Source organism: Passer domesticus, chromosome 2 (assembly GCF_036417665.1).
Source record: "Passer domesticus isolate bPasDom1 chromosome 2, bPasDom1.hap1, whole genome shotgun sequence".
Classification (NCBI taxonomy): domain Eukaryota; kingdom Metazoa; phylum Chordata; class Aves; order Passeriformes; family Passeridae; genus Passer; species Passer domesticus.
In genome coordinates, this window is record NC_087475.1 from 17,230,616 (window position 1) to 17,250,817 (window position 20,202).

A 20,202-nucleotide genomic window follows, 5' to 3' on the forward strand; every position below is an offset into this window, starting at 1 on the left:
GTTCTTGGTTGGGCACTCTTGCAGGTGCTCTCTGGCTGCAGGAGGGGCCAGAATGGGGAGGATCTGTATTTGCCCCCTAATCCAAAGCTGTTCTGGCTGGGGTTGGTGGAAGGAGGTGGTCAGAGCAAGATCAGGACAGGGAAAACACAGCCACTGCTAAGGCCACTCCATCCCTAAGCAAAGCTCTCTGAAGTGTGCTGTTTTAATTTCAGTGCTTACTTTTTACAACTGATAGGTTCATAGAAAAACACCTTAGAAACTGCACATCTTGAGCAAATCTCTCCCAGTCTATGTACATTTAGTGGCAGATGCTGACCTCTAGTAAACAGGTATTTACATCTAAATCGAATCCTCGATAACTAAAACCAAGAAGTGCATCACAATTTGGAGGAACTACAGTGAGACAGGGCTGGAGTACTCAATCAAACTCTTTTTTGTTTTCCCTAAGGCTCCACAAGCCCCTATTGATTTGAAATAAATGGCAAGCTGTCCCTCTCAAAGCATGTGCATCAATGTGTACATAGTAAGAGGTTTCTTAATGATTTATGTGAGTTGATGTCACATAGGATCACAGTTCTCCACCAATGTCTTGACCTCTAGAGAAGGTAAACATGTAAAAACATAACCCTAACCCTCTGTTTAATTGCTTTTAAACTTAAAACAACCACATTTGTTGATGAAGGAAAATCACTCCACAATGGTATAATGTGTGCAGATCTCACCTTTTTTGCTGAACTGTTTTCTTCTGCCTGTGATGTGGGTCTGTTCATCTGAGGATGTAATTCAACCTCAGATGGTTGCTCTGTCTGCAACAACAAATCAGTCATTGCTACACCCAGAATATGACTAGCAGTCACATACAATAAAGTCAATGAAAGGAAATGTTACACACAAAAGAAAAGTTACTTTAACAATTCAACACTAGGGAAAACGGAGATCTAGGGTGACAGCTGAATGGATGGCATATGTCTTTTGCAGATTTTTAATGAAACCATATTCTTGCATTTTACTGTGCAGGGAAAATGGGAGAAAAGTGTTTTAGTGAAGCATTAGGAATCATGTCTCTGAATGTAAACAATCTAGTACCCAGAATTTCTTCTAGAATTACCATTATGGCCTAAATACTATGAGAAAAACTAAGAGAATTGAAAAAAGCTAGAAAGACCTTTGATATACCCTGTCACCTTATTATCACCTGAAACCACTAAAAATTCATACGAGTAAGCCTCTGTCTTTGAAGTTTGTGAGGCTGGAGTGACAAAGCCAGAATCATACCAAAAATTCCAGCAAAGTTACTGAAAACACAAGTCATAAAAAGGCAGACAAGTCTTCCCTCCTCCCTTCTCACATTTCAAACAGAAACCCAGCTGAAAACTCACCACCCAGATCTACACATCTGCAAAACAAAACACCTGATTCCCAACATATCTGACTAAGAAGCAAACTGAAGCAGAGGATTAATCACTTGCTTTGCCTCTCATGAAAAGTTTTTTGCACCTTTTGATTTCTTCCACCAGGACAGGGCACAGCACTGGTGAGGGTGGCAGGATTTAGACCTGCCTGTCCCCAGGTGCACAGCAGCAAACATGATATTGTACACATGGTGTGGCTGTTTTCTGTCCAGAACATATGGGCTGGCTCTCCAAGATGGGGAAGGCAGGCAGGAACAGGAGGTTGAGGCCACTTGGCAGTGACAGACAGCCCCTTCTCCTCTTTCCCAGCTTCTGCCAAGTGGGAGCCAGGCTGGCAATGGCCCCAGGCAGCAGGGGCAACCTGCCATCCTGCTCCCTCCTCAAATGAGGCTCATTTCTGCACAGGTGAAAGCCTGTGTTTAAAACCAAGCCTAAGGCAAACCTCAAACTTTTAAGGGGCCAGGATTTTAGCCATAATAACAATTTGTTGCACGCTAAAGAACCTAACTCACTGTTACCAAGAGGTTTCTGCACAGGCTCACCAAGCTCTGTAGCAGTCACAAGTTTCCAAGTGCTTAACTGTAAATTAAATAAAAACAACAGAAAGTACTGAATTTGGTATATTTAAAAAGGAGGAACTTTTCCACAGCATTTTTATTTCTTCCATAACGGACACAATAAGAGCTGTACAAAAAGGTGCAGGGGCAATGTGGTTCTGTGGTACTGCTCTTTTCCAACCATACAGTATCAAATATGTGCAGAGAGGAGGAAGTTTTGAAATTAACTTTTTTAAAACACACGTAAAATTTGTCAGGAGAGAGAAAAGAGAGGGACTGATAAAGATTTCTCTTCCACCCTTTTTTAAGTCTGCTACATCTGTAGTGTTACCTGATGGTTAAAAAACCCCCAAAGAGCCCCTCACACTTTAATATTTCTGGTATTTGAATATTAATATCTTAATTTTTAAAAATTTTAATAACTACTGGATGCTAACATTTGAATTTTGAAAAGCTTTTTATATATTGAAGGGCTTCCTCTGTAAATGCAGATTTCTGGTCAAATAGAGTGAAAAGGAAAAAAAGCAATTTTTTTGTGCATCTATAAAAATCAAAGACCTTTAAAAGTCCATTGAATGCAACAGAATATTTCTTTATCAGCAAGTTGAATAGCCCATAACCTCCCTGATTTTTACAATAGCTTTTTATATATTTGAAAGAAATGAAGGCTCTAAGCACTACTAACAGTATGATCTGGGGACAACAAAGCTCAAATAGTGAACAGAACCACACCGTAAGTTTGGGCCACATCAATTTGACAGCCCATTCGTTCATTTAGGGACAGCAAGAGTAAATCCAGCCCTTCAGAGGGATATGTAATACACATACTATAAAGTCCTCATGGTGTAGCTTTGCTGCACAACACAGAACAGTGCCAGGGTACAGGAAAGAGAGGTTTTAATGACCCTTTGGTGACAGGGAGCACTAGATACCTGCCTTAACCTGGCCAGGCAGCTTCTAGTGCTCACAGTCTTGTGGGAGTCTAAACTAAACCTTGCATCAAAAGCAAGAATATCTTATTCCACAGAATGGAGAGGAAAAAAAAAAAACCTGACCAAGTCTATGTTATTTATGTATAGATAAAAAAAATGCAGCTTTTGAAGAACCAGTTTGTTCCAACAGTATAGAAGTAACTGAACAGATTGGTATTCTACAAATTGGTTTCAAATAATCAGAAAAACTGAAATCATGGTCAGATAAGGGGCCTAGAGAGGAAAGAAAATTTAAATAAAAAACAGAACACAAACTTTTGCAGAAACATCCTCTCTTTTTTCCTTTTTTTTAATAGTCTCATTGCAGGAGACTACTGTTTTAAACCAAAGGGAACTGGAAAGGAAAAGAAAGGGTAAACCCTGTGTTCTAGTGAAAGCAAATATAAATCACAGTGAAAATGTCAAAAAGGGTAAGATTTCAAAATCTGTGAGAGCAAGATATTTTGTGTGAGCTGGGTGCTGTGATGTGTCTGTCAGGGCCAGCCTGCAGCCCATGCTCAGGGCTGTGGTACCCACTGGCTGTGGTTGTATCACTGGGCTGGCCACATCTCCCTGCTTCAGGACATGTGGATGGCAAAGTTCAGCAGCCAGAAGTGCAGGGGCAGGTAAAAATAAAGAAATAGCTACATCCGACTGAAAAAGAAACCCCAAAAAACCCCCCAAAAATCCCGTAGTTCTGGTGATGCAGCTCCTGCATAATGAATAAAACCAAGTGACTGCCGTGTCCCTAAACTGCCACCTAGTGGGCCGTGGGACAGGCCACTTCTGAGCGCTTGGCACACACACCATGCATCCCTGCAAATAAGGGTTGGGGCAGCCGACCCAACACAGTCCTCTCTGAAAGGCTCTGTGAATGCATCTGCAAGCTGATGTGTCCCCACGTTATCCCCACACAGATTTTAAAGGAAAAAAACCTCCTGCTTTTTCTTTTGGTAAGGGATTGTTCATAGATTTCCTTCACTGATTTGGATATGGGAAATTTGTAGCCTGCTGGTATTGGGCAGAGAGATCCTGACTCAGCAGTACTCTGGTCCTCTAGTGGAGTACAAGAAAAAGGAGTGGAGTACGAGCTTCAGGAGCAGCTGAGGTGAATTTCCTTTAGTTCTTCATCATTTTAATACCATGCTTTGCATAGTCTGCCCACAACTCATTCAGAAACATGGCAATAAATTACATCCCTCCAATCACAGAAACGTCTTAAATTTTCACACATCTTGGCACAATTTTTTGGGAGTTTAAATTCTTCACCGTTGGTTTATTAATTATAAATTATAAATTAATTATAAATTTTATAAATTATAAAGACCATTAAAAAATATGGTCTTCCAAGGAAAACTCCATTTATGGTAGTGTAGAAGTGCTTTGATGGAGTTGTCTCACATCCATACTCACAATGGAGTAAACTACTGACACTGGGAATGCTGCTGTGCTGGCTGGTATGGCTGGGAACACATACAGGGTTACAGGAGATGGGCAAAGTATATCTGGTCATCTGCACTGCCTAGAGTGCACTGCAGAGTCAGCAGATCAGGCCTACGGGCATCTTGATTTGGGGAAGCAGGGTAAGACACCACAGAAAAGGGCAAGAGAGTGTTCTATTCCAAATCTCCTGAAGAGATTCTCTTTGAAGAGACCAGTTCAGTTACATTAGCAGAAACAGTATCTGTTTCCTTATCACAGTCTTGCCTTTTCTAGGAATAGCCATACCTTTCTCATTCTTCCAGGCAGAAGGTAGAACTGGCCAACAAAGTTACTGTGCAGTGGCCACAGATGGAGCCCAACCTGCAGTCTGTGGCCAACACTGAGCTTTAGAACAAATAATTCCTCATCGTTCAGAAGAGTATTAAGAGTTGCAAATGCTCATTATTTCATGGCATGATCCCTGACCAGCCATTGATAATCTCCTCACTGTTCCATGTGACAATATTTAACCATACCTTTCTACAAGAATATGTAACACTCACTCAAGCACTGAGTGCTTCAATAGCCTCAGATGAAAGATTTTCATTACTGTAAGAGAACACAGCATCTTAACAACTGGTTCTTCACGTACATTTCCAGTTCTTTTGTTTTGCAACGCTGGATTATATGTAGATTACACACCCACGTTTCAAGACAATCTGTAACTGATCTTCCAGAACAGAATATCTACACCAAGCTTTCGTAATTTCTGTCACCTGATAGCCTTTTTCCAAGAGGTCAAGTATATACACTCAATCATTGCCACAATTCAATTTCGCCCACACTTATGCTCCAGGCTAACTTTACACACGGAAATAGACCCATTGTACTCCCTGGTACTACTCACAGAAATGAAATTCTCTTTGTGCATTCACTGGAGTAGCCCATAATCATTACCTATAGTGCTACTGCTTACCTTTGCAAAAAAAAGTATTGAGAACAGCTTATCTGTAAGGAAAAGTAGGCTACTAAATATGCTTAACACTCTGCATGTGCCCATTGCAATCTTCTATCATCTCTGCGTAAGTTCATTTAAGAGGTACTCTGCTCCATTCTGAACACTCGTATTTTTGTGCTTAAAGCAAATTTCTGGAAAGTTGAGACATCTCAATTCCAGCTTCTGTGAGTCTCCTGCATCCCACACTGAATCATCAATTCTTTTTATTGCTTATTACAAAAAGCAAAAATGGTAAAACAGAAAAAAAAAAAAAAACCACAGGGATGCAAACGCAACAAGCTGCCAGGGTCTTAGCGTGCTGCCTGCTTTCTCAGCACTGTGCAGCCCTGAAGTTTTGATAAGCTTTTTCTTTCCCTGAGCTATCTGAGGGCTGGTGATAAGGTTGAGGAGAAAGGCAGTAAATACAAACAAATTGCTGCAATGTTCAGCTCATTCACAAGGAAAGAATAGGACCCAGATGGAAGCATTAACAATCTGTTTTAATACTTCAACTTCCACAAAACCAGATTAACGTAAGCTAGAAAGGCATATGTGCATTCCACTAGAGATACAGGCATTGGGTTCTTAGCTTCTTTCTTTGTTGTTATGATAAATGTGAAGCCAAATTAAAAAATTGTTACAACACATTTTAATTAAGATACTCGCCTTCTTCCACTCTTCCAGAAACCTCTTTAGAAAGGATTTAATAGCATCCATCAACTACTCCTCAAATTCAATTTTAACTGTGCTACTTTCCACCACTTCTTAAATTACAATTTATTTTGTCTGGCTGTCTTAGATTTAATATATAATTTTCATGAGAGGAAGATAATCCATTTGTATTATATTAAAGTGGCAGATGGCAAAATCTTTCATGTTGTAGAAGACTTTCAGTTTCATTACTGTTACATGCTCCTTCAGTACCTATCGCATGGCTTATACAACATATATTATTCTGCAGCCAAAACCATGGAGATAAAAAAGACCCCAACCTTTCCTTCCACAGTGGTCGTAAATGCAAGCTAAAAAGTATTCCTTTCATTAAATATAAAATAGTTATTTGGGAGAGTATAAAATTGTACAAAATCACGTATAAAATTGCATGGTGCCAGAAGAAAAATATTTACTTTTTTGTGGGGGCAATTTTTATTTACATAACAGAAAAGTTCCTTCCTGTAAAATTCAAAGTGTCCTGCCAGCACTTGAAATTCTTCATGTAATTTCACAGAATAAAGGAATGCCTGAGTATTTCTTCAAACAACCTTTGTTGTAAGCAAGTCCAATCTCATCCTCCATGTATCTCTGCTACAGCCAAAGACACTGGTGTGGGGGGGACACCTGGGCCACCTCCCAGCACGGAGCCTGCACATGGCCATCCTGCTCTGGAGGCCCAGAGGTCTCAGCAGGATGGCTGGGAGCCCTTCCCCACCTCTTGGCACGTGTAACTGATGGTAAAAATCCAGCCTGAGCCACATTTGTGGCTCTCCACGGATTCAGCAGGGCATGGAGGCATGTCAGTAGAGACAACTTCTTGAAATGGGTCCAGTTTTCACTTGCAATTCTGGATGATGAATGGCCAAAAAGCTTCAAGGAGCTATGAAGTATCAAGTAACATTTGGAGAGCAGAACATTTCATACGTTAAAAAGAGTAGTATCTTTGCTTTCCAGCACCACCAGGGGCTGTGACTGGGCAGGGTGACCCACCCACCACCCCTAACAGTGCTTTATTTCCAGGATTTCACCAAATCAATAACAGCAATGATGGCCGCTAAACTGACATCTGAATTCTGAGCTCATGAAACACAGTGAGATTTTAATCTTTAGATCTGCACTGTATTCAGGGTACTTAAATTTCATAATATTAACAGCTGCCTACCTACTCTACTTCACTTGAATGCTTTGCCTGCCAAAACTGCCAGCATGGAATCAGTGGGAAAAACACATACCAAGGTCTCCAGAAATAAAAGTGCAGCACAAACCACTGTGAATTTACAAAACCAACAGGCTTAAAATTGTGACTGTGGGAAAAGAGACCAGGAAGATCAGTTTTTTCAGCCAAGATACACAGAGTTTTCTTCCAGTCCCACTGTTTTCAAATTCCCTTATACAGCACAAGCAGGATTGAAGATACGCCTTCATTGTTGGACAGGAAGGTACTGAAGTACAGTAATTTATATAAAGGAACATTGATCTAATTGGGCAACATTGCAGATAGTTAGCTGATCTTGGCTAAAATCCTAAAGTCATATTTGCTTTTCGGTGTTCATCCATAATTCCTATTAACATAAATATGTTACTAAATCTCCCAGAGAAAGCAGCTGTGGTAAATTACTTCTGTAGGCTTAAAAGCCAACAGAAATAAAATATTATTTTGTTTTCCATTAAAAAAAATAATGACAGGGGCTTATATGAAATGTGCATACATGTTTGGCTCCAGAGGAATGTTATTCATGAGCACCCAAAGTTATTTTCTATCTGAAATCTGTGTCAATGCAAATCAGCTGCATAGCCATTGCCTTCCTACTGTGATTCCTGCACCTCCATGTTGCACAAATTTTCTCTGTACAGACCTGGATCTGCACAACAGTTGTGGGGCCACCTTTATGCCCTTTCTCCTCGATGACTTAAGTTTACTATCAAATTAGGAACAGAGGATGAGGAATTACCCAAGCTGCTGAACCCCATTCTCTACAATCCATCATGAAAAAACCATCAGTAGTTATCTCCAAAAGCTACAGGTTATCTGTTCTATATACTACAGCATGGCATGGGAAATAAGCAGAGGTAAGGCAGTGCCAGTATCCTAAGTCTACAACAGCTTGTAGTATATTAAATATTTATTGCAAATGAAGTTGGGAAACTGATATAGATAAAATTATCCTTAAAACCAAGAAGCTACTGCAGACTTGCTAAATGTGAAATGTCCTACTAGAGATCACAGAAGGTGTCAGTGAAGTTACACACAGCCTTGAGCACAAAAGGAAAACACTTCAAAATAACATATCCAAAAAAAAACCCTCTCATCTATGTATATGTGCTTTTCCAGACATTATCTTTCCAAAAACTCTTCACAAAATTGAGGCAAAACTTGAATGACTTTTAATAGGAAAGCAATATGAATTTATTAATCTAAAAGAGTTCATTCTGCAATTCACAATGTCTTACTGTAAACATCAATTCAAAATGGCTTGGGGTACAGAAGAGGTATGGGCTGGAATTTGGGTTAAAATATTGTGAACTGAAGATAATGAGGTATCCACACTATTTAAACTGGCCTTTTGTCCATCTTTACTTATTCAGGTTATGTACAGTCACCATAGGGACCTCAGATAAAAGCATCACTGCATCAGAGAAGTGTCTGGTGAAAGATCTGAGGAAACCTTAAGTACAGCATATGGACTGATACAAAGTCAGTAAAATGCTGACTTTGGCAATGGAGACACATCCTGAGAAGGAACTACCATAGCCTTTTAGAGGTCAACAGGAAAAAAGAAATACAGAGTTAAATCCACCAGCTCAAAAAGCTGTCATAGAAGTAAAAAGAGATGCAGCCACCACCTGTAAAGGTGTCTGCCCAGCAGAGGTGTGGAACAGCATGGGCTGGCAGCAGCAAGCTGAGCAGAGCAGCCAGCCCTGCTGCTATTTGCCATAAACTGGCCAGGTCCTCATAGCATCCCAAGACTCAAGCCTGCCACAATAATCCTGTGGATCCCGAGCTGTGAAGTGAAGGCCACAACAGCATCAACTGCATCACCTTGTGCTCTGCTCACCCAGTGGTACAGTGCTGCCCTCGTAATTCAGCTGCCTGGACTATGGAAGCAGAGCTGGATGTGGACATAATGTAGGAAGTTTGTGATATGAGTAGAGATGTTTGGCATGCTCTGAATAACCAGTGATTCAGTAACTCACCAAGGCTGATTATCTTGGAGGTTCTGATGGGAAAAACAATATTTTTCTAAAGGCTGAAATAAATTCTACTAAAAAGCACTGCAACATAGGAGCAAAGTCAAGGTGCCATTTTTATATTCTGCTTTTTATATTCTGGACTTGTGATCCACTGAAATGTAACACCTATCCCTGGGTACCTCTCTTTTGTGCACTTTGGTCTTTACATCCCATGAGCCCTTTAATCTCACTCTGAAGAGCCAGCTGGTTCAATCTGCTTTTCAGTCATCCACAGAAAACCATAGACCTCAGAAAGAAATTATTTCCCTCTCCTCCTCCATCAACTGATTTTCAAAGCTGAGCCAAAATAATCATATCATGAGCATACTTTAAGGTGCACAGCCACCTGAAATATGCAGGGTTTGCTTCACTGCCAAGCTGCATTTGTCATTAACAGTGCTTAACTGCAGGCATACAGCAAAATGACACTAAAGTATGATTTTCAATAACATTGTTGAAAAATAAGTTAAAACAAATTTAAGGAGAGTTTAGTAAATCTTGAAATAAGAAAAAGCTGAATATGCAATTTCAGCCTCATGGTTTTTCTTCAGGTCTTGATCCTGTCTCAGCTTTGAAAACAGACCCCTTCCTCCAACTTCTCTGTGCTCTTTAAATCAAGGGCCCCACTGGACTATGGTAATCCATATGCTCACTATTGCTTACATGCTATTTGCAAAGGTCAGCTCAGCTGAATTATAACCCCATCACACATACTTCCATACTCTCTGTTATCTTTATCACAGAAAGGAATACTTGGGGAAAAAAACAAACAATGTGATGAGCATGAAGTGTATTATGTTTTCAAGAACTGGTTTTAGATACAATTTTGAGAGACATGAGTACAATAGTATTTCGATGTTTGATTCAGTATCTTTAAATATCATCAGAAATAAATTAAGTAAATGTGATGCATGTTAGCAAAGCATCAGCTGCATATTCACTACTGAGCAGACAGAGAAACCACTTTTTTTTTTTTTCCCCTTTTAGAAACCAGACCTTTGTAATAGAGAGGACTGGATCAAAAATTCCACATGAGAATCTTCTTGTGTTTATCATTTTAGGAGGGTCCTGTATTCTGCATGTCCCAATAAGGACAGGCACGTGGTTCAGTATTTGATTAGGAAGCTGCTGGACATGCATAAACAAATGAAGTTGCCACTCCCCTGCTAAGGAAACACAACCTGATCACAGGACAAGAAAATGGACAATTAACAGAACCTTGCTTGAAACCAATGGTTTTATTCTCTGAGAACAGGACTAGGTGTCATTAGTGCTTTTCCCAATGGCAGCAAGAGGGCTTGCACTGCACTGTGGGAAGCTGCAGCAGTGGCAGGAGGGCTGGCAGAGGTTGCAGCAACTGCTGCAGGCACACGACTGGGAGGTAGAGAGCTGTGCTGTGGGATCTGGGATTGGGAGGTAGGGAGCTGTGCTGTGGGATCTGGGATTGGGAGGTAGGGAGCTGTGCTGTGGGATCTGGGATTGGGAGGTAGGGAGCTGTGCTGTGGGATCTGGGATTGGGAGGTAGGGAGCTGTGCTGTGGGATCTGGGATTGGGAGGTAGGGAGCTGTGCTGGGGGATCTGGGGAAGCCAGAGGGAAAGACTGCTCTCTGGGGAGTGTCAGACAAAGCAGGAATGTGATGGGAGCACCAAGAGGTGTGTGCTGGTAGCAGCATAACTAATGCCATCCTGACTGGGGAAACATGCAAGCTCAAACCAGAGTGTTCTACAGTCCTCAAGGCAGAAACTGCACTCAGTGCTAGCAAGGGATGGGGAGAAGGAGAGCTGCTGATGGAGCTGTGTGTGGCATTTCTGTCATAAGCACTGTGCAGTAAGAGGTGCTCAACAGCACACTCTTAAGGGTAGATCCACAGCTCAAGTGATGACCATTCCAGCCTAAGGAAGGTATCTCACCAGCTTTTTGTGTGTAAGGGCTGTCAGCTCCCCTGTGGATTTGTTTCCTATCATATACTTCATCTAAAGGAGTAATACATGAAGCATCTTGTGTCTAAGATTTAACACAGCCAACAAAACAGAAAAATATTGTGATCCTCCAGAATTTCCTGAAAGGCAAAGAACTACCATGCATGATTTTGTCAATTTGTGTTGTGCTGTAGTTGTGGCATGCTCTAAAAAACAAAACCCAAAAATTCACCCAAAATACAAAATAAAAGCACACCACTAATGGTTTGAAACTTAACAACATAACTGACATGGTATTCACTTCCTTTCAGCATTATTTTTTAAGCCCATGGGTGCAACACACACTTCCATGCCATGGTTCCCTTGGCAGAGGCCCTCAGTGTTTTTGAAGCTCAAGAAGCAAAGAGCAACAGCAGGTATCAAGCCCATGCCTTCAGGCATGAAACTCATTTTAGTAGACTAACTTTGCTAGCCTTTAATTTACAGTTAGGTAAATAAAAGTTAGTGGGTGCATGTCAGCTCCACTGCAAAGAGGTTTAATTAGTCTGTAATTTGACACTGCAACACACTGGCCAGACAGACACAGGAAGGAGGACATGGAACTGCAAACTGCAGATTTTCACTAAGTTGGAAGCAAGAATAACTGCTATGTCCAAGCCAACTGGTGCTAACCACTGCAATGGTAACATAAATAAACAAGTAACACACAGCAAAGAACTAAAGCTTTGTCCATACCTGAGATACAGAAGGTCGAGGGGGCAGTGCAGGTGGTGGTGGGGGCAGCCAGCCAGACCTCACAGCTGAACAGTGGGAAAAGAAGAAGATGACGATGATAAAAAACCCCATCCAAACCAAACCACTGTAATTTAATTCCAAATAAACCCAGAATTAATTCCCAGGATAAGTGGAAATTCCTCCTAGTGAAGAGGCAGTATTCAAGATTTAATAACAAAACCCAAACTTGATCTTTATTGAGCAAAAAGCTTGTTTGAAATAACCTCATGAGTAGTGAATGAGTAATGATTTAATTGCTGTTAACCCCCAAATGTTATGATAAAAAGCAGAGAAAGAAGCCAGTCAGCCACAAAACCTGTAGGTAAAGCAATGCAATTCCAGTTAAAGAAACCCAGAAACACGGTCCACTTGTTCTTTGGACTTTGCTCTCTGTCATTAAAAATATTTCCCTTCTTAAAACTGACACTTTAGCACCCAATGTAGACACCAGCATTCACTCTGGATAAAACACACTCCCTGACAGAGTACAGCCTTAAAAAGAAAACATCTGCCATGGAATGAATAGCACAGAAGCCTAAATGAACCAAAAAGAAATCCATCTCTTTGGTTTTATGTTTTGTATTTGCATGCTATTACTCCGGAGAGGTATTTCAGGGGGAGGAGGAAGACAAATCCTAACAGTTTGATCACGCCCCTGTAAGACAACACAATGTCAGCTTTGAGCTTGAGCCAGCAAAAAGGAGGGTAATCATCATGTAGGTGCACCACTGTGGTTTTTAGTTTCTTTAAAATACCTAAAACCCATTTGCGACAAAACTACAGGATAGATGACAGCTTCCAAAGGCAACTGTAAGGGGGCAGAGAGGAGAACTAGGCTGGCACAGAGACATCAACAGGGACTAACTGGGTTACCCTCCCCAAGCTCCTGTCGCACTGAACGCTCACCACTTGCTCTGGCAAAGACACCAGACACTCCATCTTGCACTGGTGTATTTTTGTGTAACAAAAAACCTCCTACAGTATTCAACTTAGAAATGCTCTTTACCACAATAATGCTAAGCAATTACATTTATGCACTTTCTATTTCCATGCATATTTTAAATAGACCACAAATACCATTAAGAGCCGTCTTATAGCTTAGCCATTTATATATTTTATACAACAAATCTAAAAATGTCTACATGGCTGAAAATAAGAAAAAAGATACAAACAATTAGAGGTAATTGTGACATGAGAGTAAAACTGTGTGTGAAAACATTGAGAACAGTTATATTGACTATTTACAGCTCCAAAGAGACTTATAATACACTGGTGGGATTTTTCCATTTTCTGCTTCATCATCTCTTGTATTGTATAAAATGAAGCCTAATGTGGCACACAATACCAAAGAGAGAGTTCAAACAACTAAAACAGAACTGAAGTTATGCCAGGGAGCCACTAACACACCTACAACTGTAAGAGAGATTTGAAAAAATTGTCATCAGGATCCTTTCTCTTGCACTTAATTAGTTCTAAGACCATTGCAATAACAGCATGATATGGTAACTACATTCTCCATCTCTCCCATGCAACTGATCTTTAGAAAGGGAGAAACCTTCCTTTCCTTTAATCTGAACTTCAGGTTATTACTTCATTTATCTGGGCACTGGCAGTGGTTTTGGCATTTACAGCTTGTGACAATATTTGAAAATAACACCTAGCTCAGACACCACATGCTGGAAAAGCATTTCCTGAAGTCATTGGACATACTGTGAAACTCCATGTGTCTTTTGGGATTTGACCCACAAAATTCCAAAGGGAAAAGTAATTGTTCCATAAAATAGTCCAATGAAAAAAAAAAACCAAAACAACACATCACCACACAAAAAAAGCCAGCACTCAAAACCTCCTTCTTCAGCTTTCAAAATGCAACATATATGAATCTAGCATTAAAGAAGTTAGATGCTTACAACATGTGCATCTGACCCAGTTTCCTCTTTTTAATCCTAAAAATTCTAGTTTAAGCTACTCATGAAATATTCATAGAATTCCTGCTGTTGCAGAAGATCTTTGGCCTGTTGTTAGAGGGAAATCATGCTTATGCGAGCACCATTACCAGCAAAAGTTAGCTGACTTTGGAGGACTCGTAACAACTTACTAAAAAACCCTCAGGCTTCAGCCTGCTCTGGTGTTACTACCCTGAAGGAGGGCAGTAAGAACAGACACTCGTGGGTTTTCATGTGCTTTGGCAGGTGACTTGTACTATCCAGATATTCCAGAACAGCCTGGAATAGGGCTCTTCTCTCCTTCCTGGGACAATGTCCTGCACAGATCAGCTCTTGCTGTCAGAGGTGGCAGCACCACTTATCTCAGAGCAAACACAATTACAGGGGAAGATGTGTTTCCAAAATAAAAGCAAGTACCCTGGGGCCGAGCAGCAGACAGACAAACAGACAAAAGTGCTTCCAGGGGCACACCTCAGAGCTTGGAGAAGCTGATGTCCCTGATCTTTGAACACAAGTCTTCACCTTTTGCAGAAGCCCAGGGGGCTGGATGGGTCTTTTACAGCTCGATATTGAGCAGCTTGCTGGCACTCAAACCAGGCTGAGCCACAGAATCATGGAACAGTCTGGGCTGGAAGGGACCTTGGAGATCAGCTCAATCCAACCCCCCTGTCATGAGCAGAGACGTTTTCCCCTAGACCAGACTGCTCAAAGCCCCGTCACATAAAGCAAATCCTACAGAGAGCAGCACTGTGGAAAGCCCATGCAGGCACCAGTAAAATTTAAGTATCCATATCATATGTATTCCTGACAGCATATTCGTGCTCTAGTCACTCCCACAAAGAGTGTGTTTTCAGCTCAAAAATCATGGCTCTTTACTCAGCATGTTTACATTTTAAGACAGATTATCTGCATGGAAACTTTCCAAGACCAGTTTTCTGCCTTATTCTGGCAACCACAAAGGTCTGATAGTACTAACATGACACCACAGCGGATTAAAAAAACAGGTTTTCCAATCTGAAGGTAGATTAGTATTTTAAAACAAACAGCAGGCTGCAATTGTATACTCTGAGAACTGGTAATGCCATCTTATCTGACCACTCTGCCTCCAGCCTCCCTAGCAGACAACAACACAGCCCTTAATCATTCTTTGTGGCAGTGAAAAATGACAATCCTAGCAACCTCTCAGATAGCTCCTTTATTGATTTGATGTAGGAAGAGAAGATGAAGGAAAAATAGAAGTTGTAACAGCCCACACAAACCTCTGGAAGCAGGTCTTTAGGTTACCAAATATAGCAGCAGTGGAGAATCCCAAAACTAGGATGAATGAGTCTGGGCCAATGGGATCCTTTAGGGCAATATAAGAGCAAGGTGCTGTACACTTCTCTTACCCAATTACAGTCACTTAAGCTCTTGGTTTTCAGTACTGAAGAAAAAACTACTATAATACACTGAGCTTCTGGACACCTGCTATTTTTGAAAATTAATATTGCAACAGCAGCATATAAAACTATATTTCCTGAAATATTTCCATGTCAGATATTTAGCATTAATTCCCTACATGTGGATGACACCTTGGTCATAGATGTCTATCACCTTAGCTGGAATACCACCTCAGACAAGTTAACCTTTGGGTGGAAAAAATGTACACCCTCGTTCCCATCTGAATTGAACACATATGTAAGCAATCTCCTGAAGAAAGGGAAGGGTGCTTTTCTGGGGTCAAGGGCCATTTTGTACCTTGCAGACCAAACTGAACCTACCTAAGGAGACTGGCCTCATCTCAAGTCAAAAGAGAGTCTGGCTGATGTATTTGGCATTTTTCAAGTGGATGCTACAGTACTGTGGGATCAAAGGAGAGGCTGGTTGCAGGGTAGATTTCCATCAGTTTATGCTGCTTCAGAGTCCTGAGCTCCCAGAGCAGGTTTAATGAAACACCAACCAATTAATTTTATCAGGAAGCAAAGGGAGTAAGATACTGCAATCAGCTCAAAAAGATAAGCTAACAGAATGAATTATTCTTCTACTACTATTCTATTTCAAACTACCTAAGGCTTTGGTTCCTCAGGAAAGCCAGCATTTTCAACCTTCCGCTGTTCTGGAGAGGTTTTTGAGATACTTTTCCTGCTCCTGTTGCCAAACACAGAGCACAGAGAAGTTCTGTGTCTAAGCTGGTTTCTGTTTACCTCCTTCATACTCAACTTCTATTCTTGTTCAGTGAAATTAGTACTTGGTTATCCCCTAACACTGACACCATTCTTTGCACAAATTCATTTATTTACATTCCTGACAGCAGCATTAGTAAGTGATTGTGAAATAACCATTTCTCAAGAGATCCGATTTATTAATTCTCACTGCTATGTCTAAAAAAAAAAATAAACCAAAAACCCAAACAAAAAAAACCCTGTAAAGCTGTAGTCAAGAACAGAAATTTAATAAAGGATTGTAGTAAGGTGGTTGTGAAATACCACTGATCCAGGGATCTATTTCAATAATTCTTGCTAATGTCTCCTCAGAAAGTAATAGCATTGCAAAAAAAAAACCCATTTTAGACTCCTGACTTTAACTTTTTTACCAGGTTTGTAGAAATGCTATGGAAAGCATTGCCAGTGGCAGAATGATCTCTCTTGTCACCGTTAGTTTTGGGAATCTGCTCAGGTGGCAGTTTCTTGCATTATAGCAAACAATGCACACACCTGATGTTAGAGACACACACTCTTGTTAAAGGACTGTTTCATGTGCTAACCTTAAGTGAGTGGAAAATTATCCATGTACTTTCCAAGTAATTAAGAGGAGATATAACCAGGCCTTAAGTAATTAAGGTTTTTGCACTATGAACTCACAGGTGTGACCATTTAGGACATTGTGTGCTAATGTATCTGATGGGTCACCTCCAAATCAAACAAGCAAAATATCATTAGAGGATTTTTTATTATGTCTGGTTCTAATGTCCTATCCATGAACTTCAGCATGTGTTAAGAAATTCTGTAAAACAGATTTTTTTAAAACATCTGTTTTCTGGTTTACGTCATATATCCACAATATCTGTATTTTTACCTCCCTGTCCCTTATTTTCCCTAAACCATTTAATTGTCTAGTTACTCTTTTCTCTACCCTTTCCTTTCCTGTGTGTTTCTGTTTGGGGACTGTTTCTCCCTCCTCCCTTTGCCCTTACACAAAACTATCCAAGCTCTTGCTCTGTCTCACTCACGTTTAGCTTCATTCTCCACCCACAGGGAGGCACAGTCCCTCCACCTACCTCCCACACATCCATGCTGCCAGAGCTTCTTCCCCTGGAGACCTGGGGGCCAGAGCTGGGGGTGCCAGCAGTGCCCATCTGTGACCACTTCCAGCGTGGACACGCTCAGAACAGGAACATGGGAGCCAGGAAGAGCAGGGGGCTGCCAGGCATCACCCCTCTGGTCCCTCCTGCTGCTCCCACACTTCCTGGGGACATCTGCATCTCCAGGGAGGAGCCTGACCCCTGCTCCACAGGAGACACAGCAGATCCTGTCTTGTTTAACCTATAAAGCTGCTCCATGATGGATGAACATTTTTTCACAGAACAGAGCAACCCCCCTGGGATCATGAAAAAGGTCAGTGGGGCTGGTAGGGCTAGTCAAGAACATTTCAACCTTCACAGTTTTCTGTAGAAGAGTTTCTGGATTAAAATTTAATTTTTAATAACCTCCAACGGGATGAAAATAGACTGCAAATCATTCCTCAATCCCTGAAAGAGCTAAGCTCAGATAAATGGGAAAATACAATTTTTTAAAAGTTCAATTCATTCACATAAATTGTAAAAAAAGCAGCTATTCTTGAAAGGCTGGTAAGTTTCACCCAGTAAAGTACTGTCCAGACTTAGCCCTTAGAGATATATATATATAAAAATCTAAAAATGCAAAAATACATTACCTCATCAGAATCATATCATGTAATAACTATTCATCAATATATATCCTCACTATTTTCTCCATCTTATTTAACCTTATGTTCTTGTCCAGTTGGGCAAAGAAGTTATACAGTTGTAAACATATAAATCCTTTATTAAAAATTCTAAAAGGCTGACAGGCACAAAACTCTTCCATTCAAATCAGAAGGAAGACATGAATATTTTATTCAGAATAAGCTCAGTTCACTAATCAAATATGTTCTGAAAGGGAACAGGACTAGAAAAAACCAACAGCTCCAATACCAGATCAGGGGCTGAGTACCCAAAAAAAATTGTTTTATGATTCAAGAAAGTATTTTTGCAGCACTTATTTTAAAAACATATTTCATAGAGAAGAATACAAATAGCAGCTCAATTTTGCATTCTCTGTGCTCTATGTATAAGACATTTTTAATTTAAATTTGTCACAACTCTTACAACCAGTCACTCACGTGACTCTACACTCCTCACTCGATTAAGCTTGCAATATTACAGCTCTTGTACACTATGCAAACAATAATTTGTGAAATGTCATATTTGGTGAGGGTATTTGCCATTATCTCTTCTCTAAAATAAAAATCCTTTAGAATTTTCATCTTCCTAATTTAATGTTTAATGGTCTGATTAATACACACAACACAGTAACATGCAAGACAGTACAGTATTACAGCACAAACAAAATCCCAAGAAAGTGGCTGGATTCTATAAATCAAGACCAATGTAAGAGCAACAAGAGGACGGAATCCTGAAAATTAATTACTTAATTAATTTCAGCCTTACAAGAAGAATATTACTTTTCTAAGTTCCCCCTTTGGCACTTTGGCTTTCAAATAAAATTTTAAAGAAATCTGTACTTTTGGTAAAACAAAAACATAACTGCACCAGCCGTTAATAGCTTGTCTTTAGCAACTACATCTTTCAGACAGCTAACCTCAATGGGCACAGACATTTCCTAGCAAATACAATTAAGGATAAAAGAATACAGAAGATAATATAGTAATCATGCTTATCTAAAGTTAAGTTTTGCTGGTTTTTTTGTATTCAGTTTCACGTAGACAAAAGGAAAAGTCACTTGCATTTGGCTCACAATGAGCTAAAAAGACAATCTAGCTGAAAAGATATTCCTGAAAACAACTTGGACAACAGTGTTATGGTTACTGTTTGGGCTTGTTTGTATCAAAACACCTATGACACCACAGCAACAATAACTTTAATTCTCAAAATCCTCTTTCCTACACAGTTATGAACTGTTTCATTATACACGTAGACTTAAAACCATTCAGAAATAAAAATAATTCGACCTAGGCAAATATAAAAAAGTTCTCTCAACATACATTTAATGATTCACAGATCTCCACACTTGGCAAACAAAACCCACCAAGTCTGTAAGCTCAAGGAAAAGATGTGATAATTGAATTAAGTACTGGGAAGTCTGATGAAGTAAAGAAGCAACAAAAAGTCTTCTTCAAAGCTATGAAAAAGAGGGTAAAATGTGATGCTGAACAGTCTTCCTTTAGCACTAATGAAAATGAGTGGGTGCAGAAAGACAATTGTACTGATAGAGTCTTAAAGTACCACTTCAAACTGCTTGGGAAACACCTATGTGAAGGAATACAGGAGTGATGTGGGGACACACTTCTATCACTGATGGGAATGCTGATGCACACCAATAAATTCTATTCCCTTGTTCCTTTCCTGTGAACACCAAATTAGAACAAACACAATGTTTTCTTGTCTGCAGCTATCACTAGCCCAGCAATGTTAAATACAGTTTACAGATCTGACTGCAGTCAGGAAAATATAATTTGTGACAGAAAATACTGCACTTGCAATAAAATGCTTGCTGTGTTAACACCTGATCAAGTGTGGAACTTAACACCTCACATTTTAAAAGGGAGAAAAACCCCCAAAGTACTAGCCCCTTGTTGCTGGCTGAAACCAGCACCCCAGAAACAGAGAATCCAAGTTACAGTGAGTGTTTCTTTAGAAGCTTACGTAAAAAATGGTGCCTGCATTCCACATGCTCTTCACCACAGGGACAGCCACAGCAGGAGGTGAGTTTCCAAAGCAAATGAGTGCTGAAAACCTCCAGTCACAAATTCATTTGTAAATAGTTATATGGCTGTTTTGTTCAATCTGCTTCCAGATAACACGAAACTACACTGTTTATAACAACCCTCTTGTTTCATCAAAGCAAATTCTCTTTTCCTAACAAGTATCCTTTGTTTAACAGAACCATAAATTAAAAGTAGTTATGTGACTCAGAAATTGAGCTAAATGGGAAATAGAATGTATTTCTGTATGAATCTAACAAGACTCAGACTATTGTC

General features: G+C 40.1%; 1 protein-coding gene across 2 annotated transcripts in view; it reads right to left on the minus strand.

Annotated features, from left to right (window-relative positions):
• The window catches only part of REPS2 (RALBP1 associated Eps domain containing 2), a 96,677-nt gene that overhangs the window by 9,838 nt on the left and 66,637 nt on the right, over positions 1 to 20,202 (minus strand). For both annotated transcript variants that reach the window (XM_064407593.1, XM_064407594.1), the window contains exons 14-15: positions 11,960 to 12,024; positions 723 to 806 (exon numbers count right to left, since the gene is read on the minus strand). In XM_064407593.1, coding sequence (XP_064263663.1) covers positions 723 to 806; positions 11,960 to 12,024 — 149 coding nt within the window. The remainder of the gene's footprint in view (positions 1 to 722; positions 807 to 11,959; positions 12,025 to 20,202) is intronic.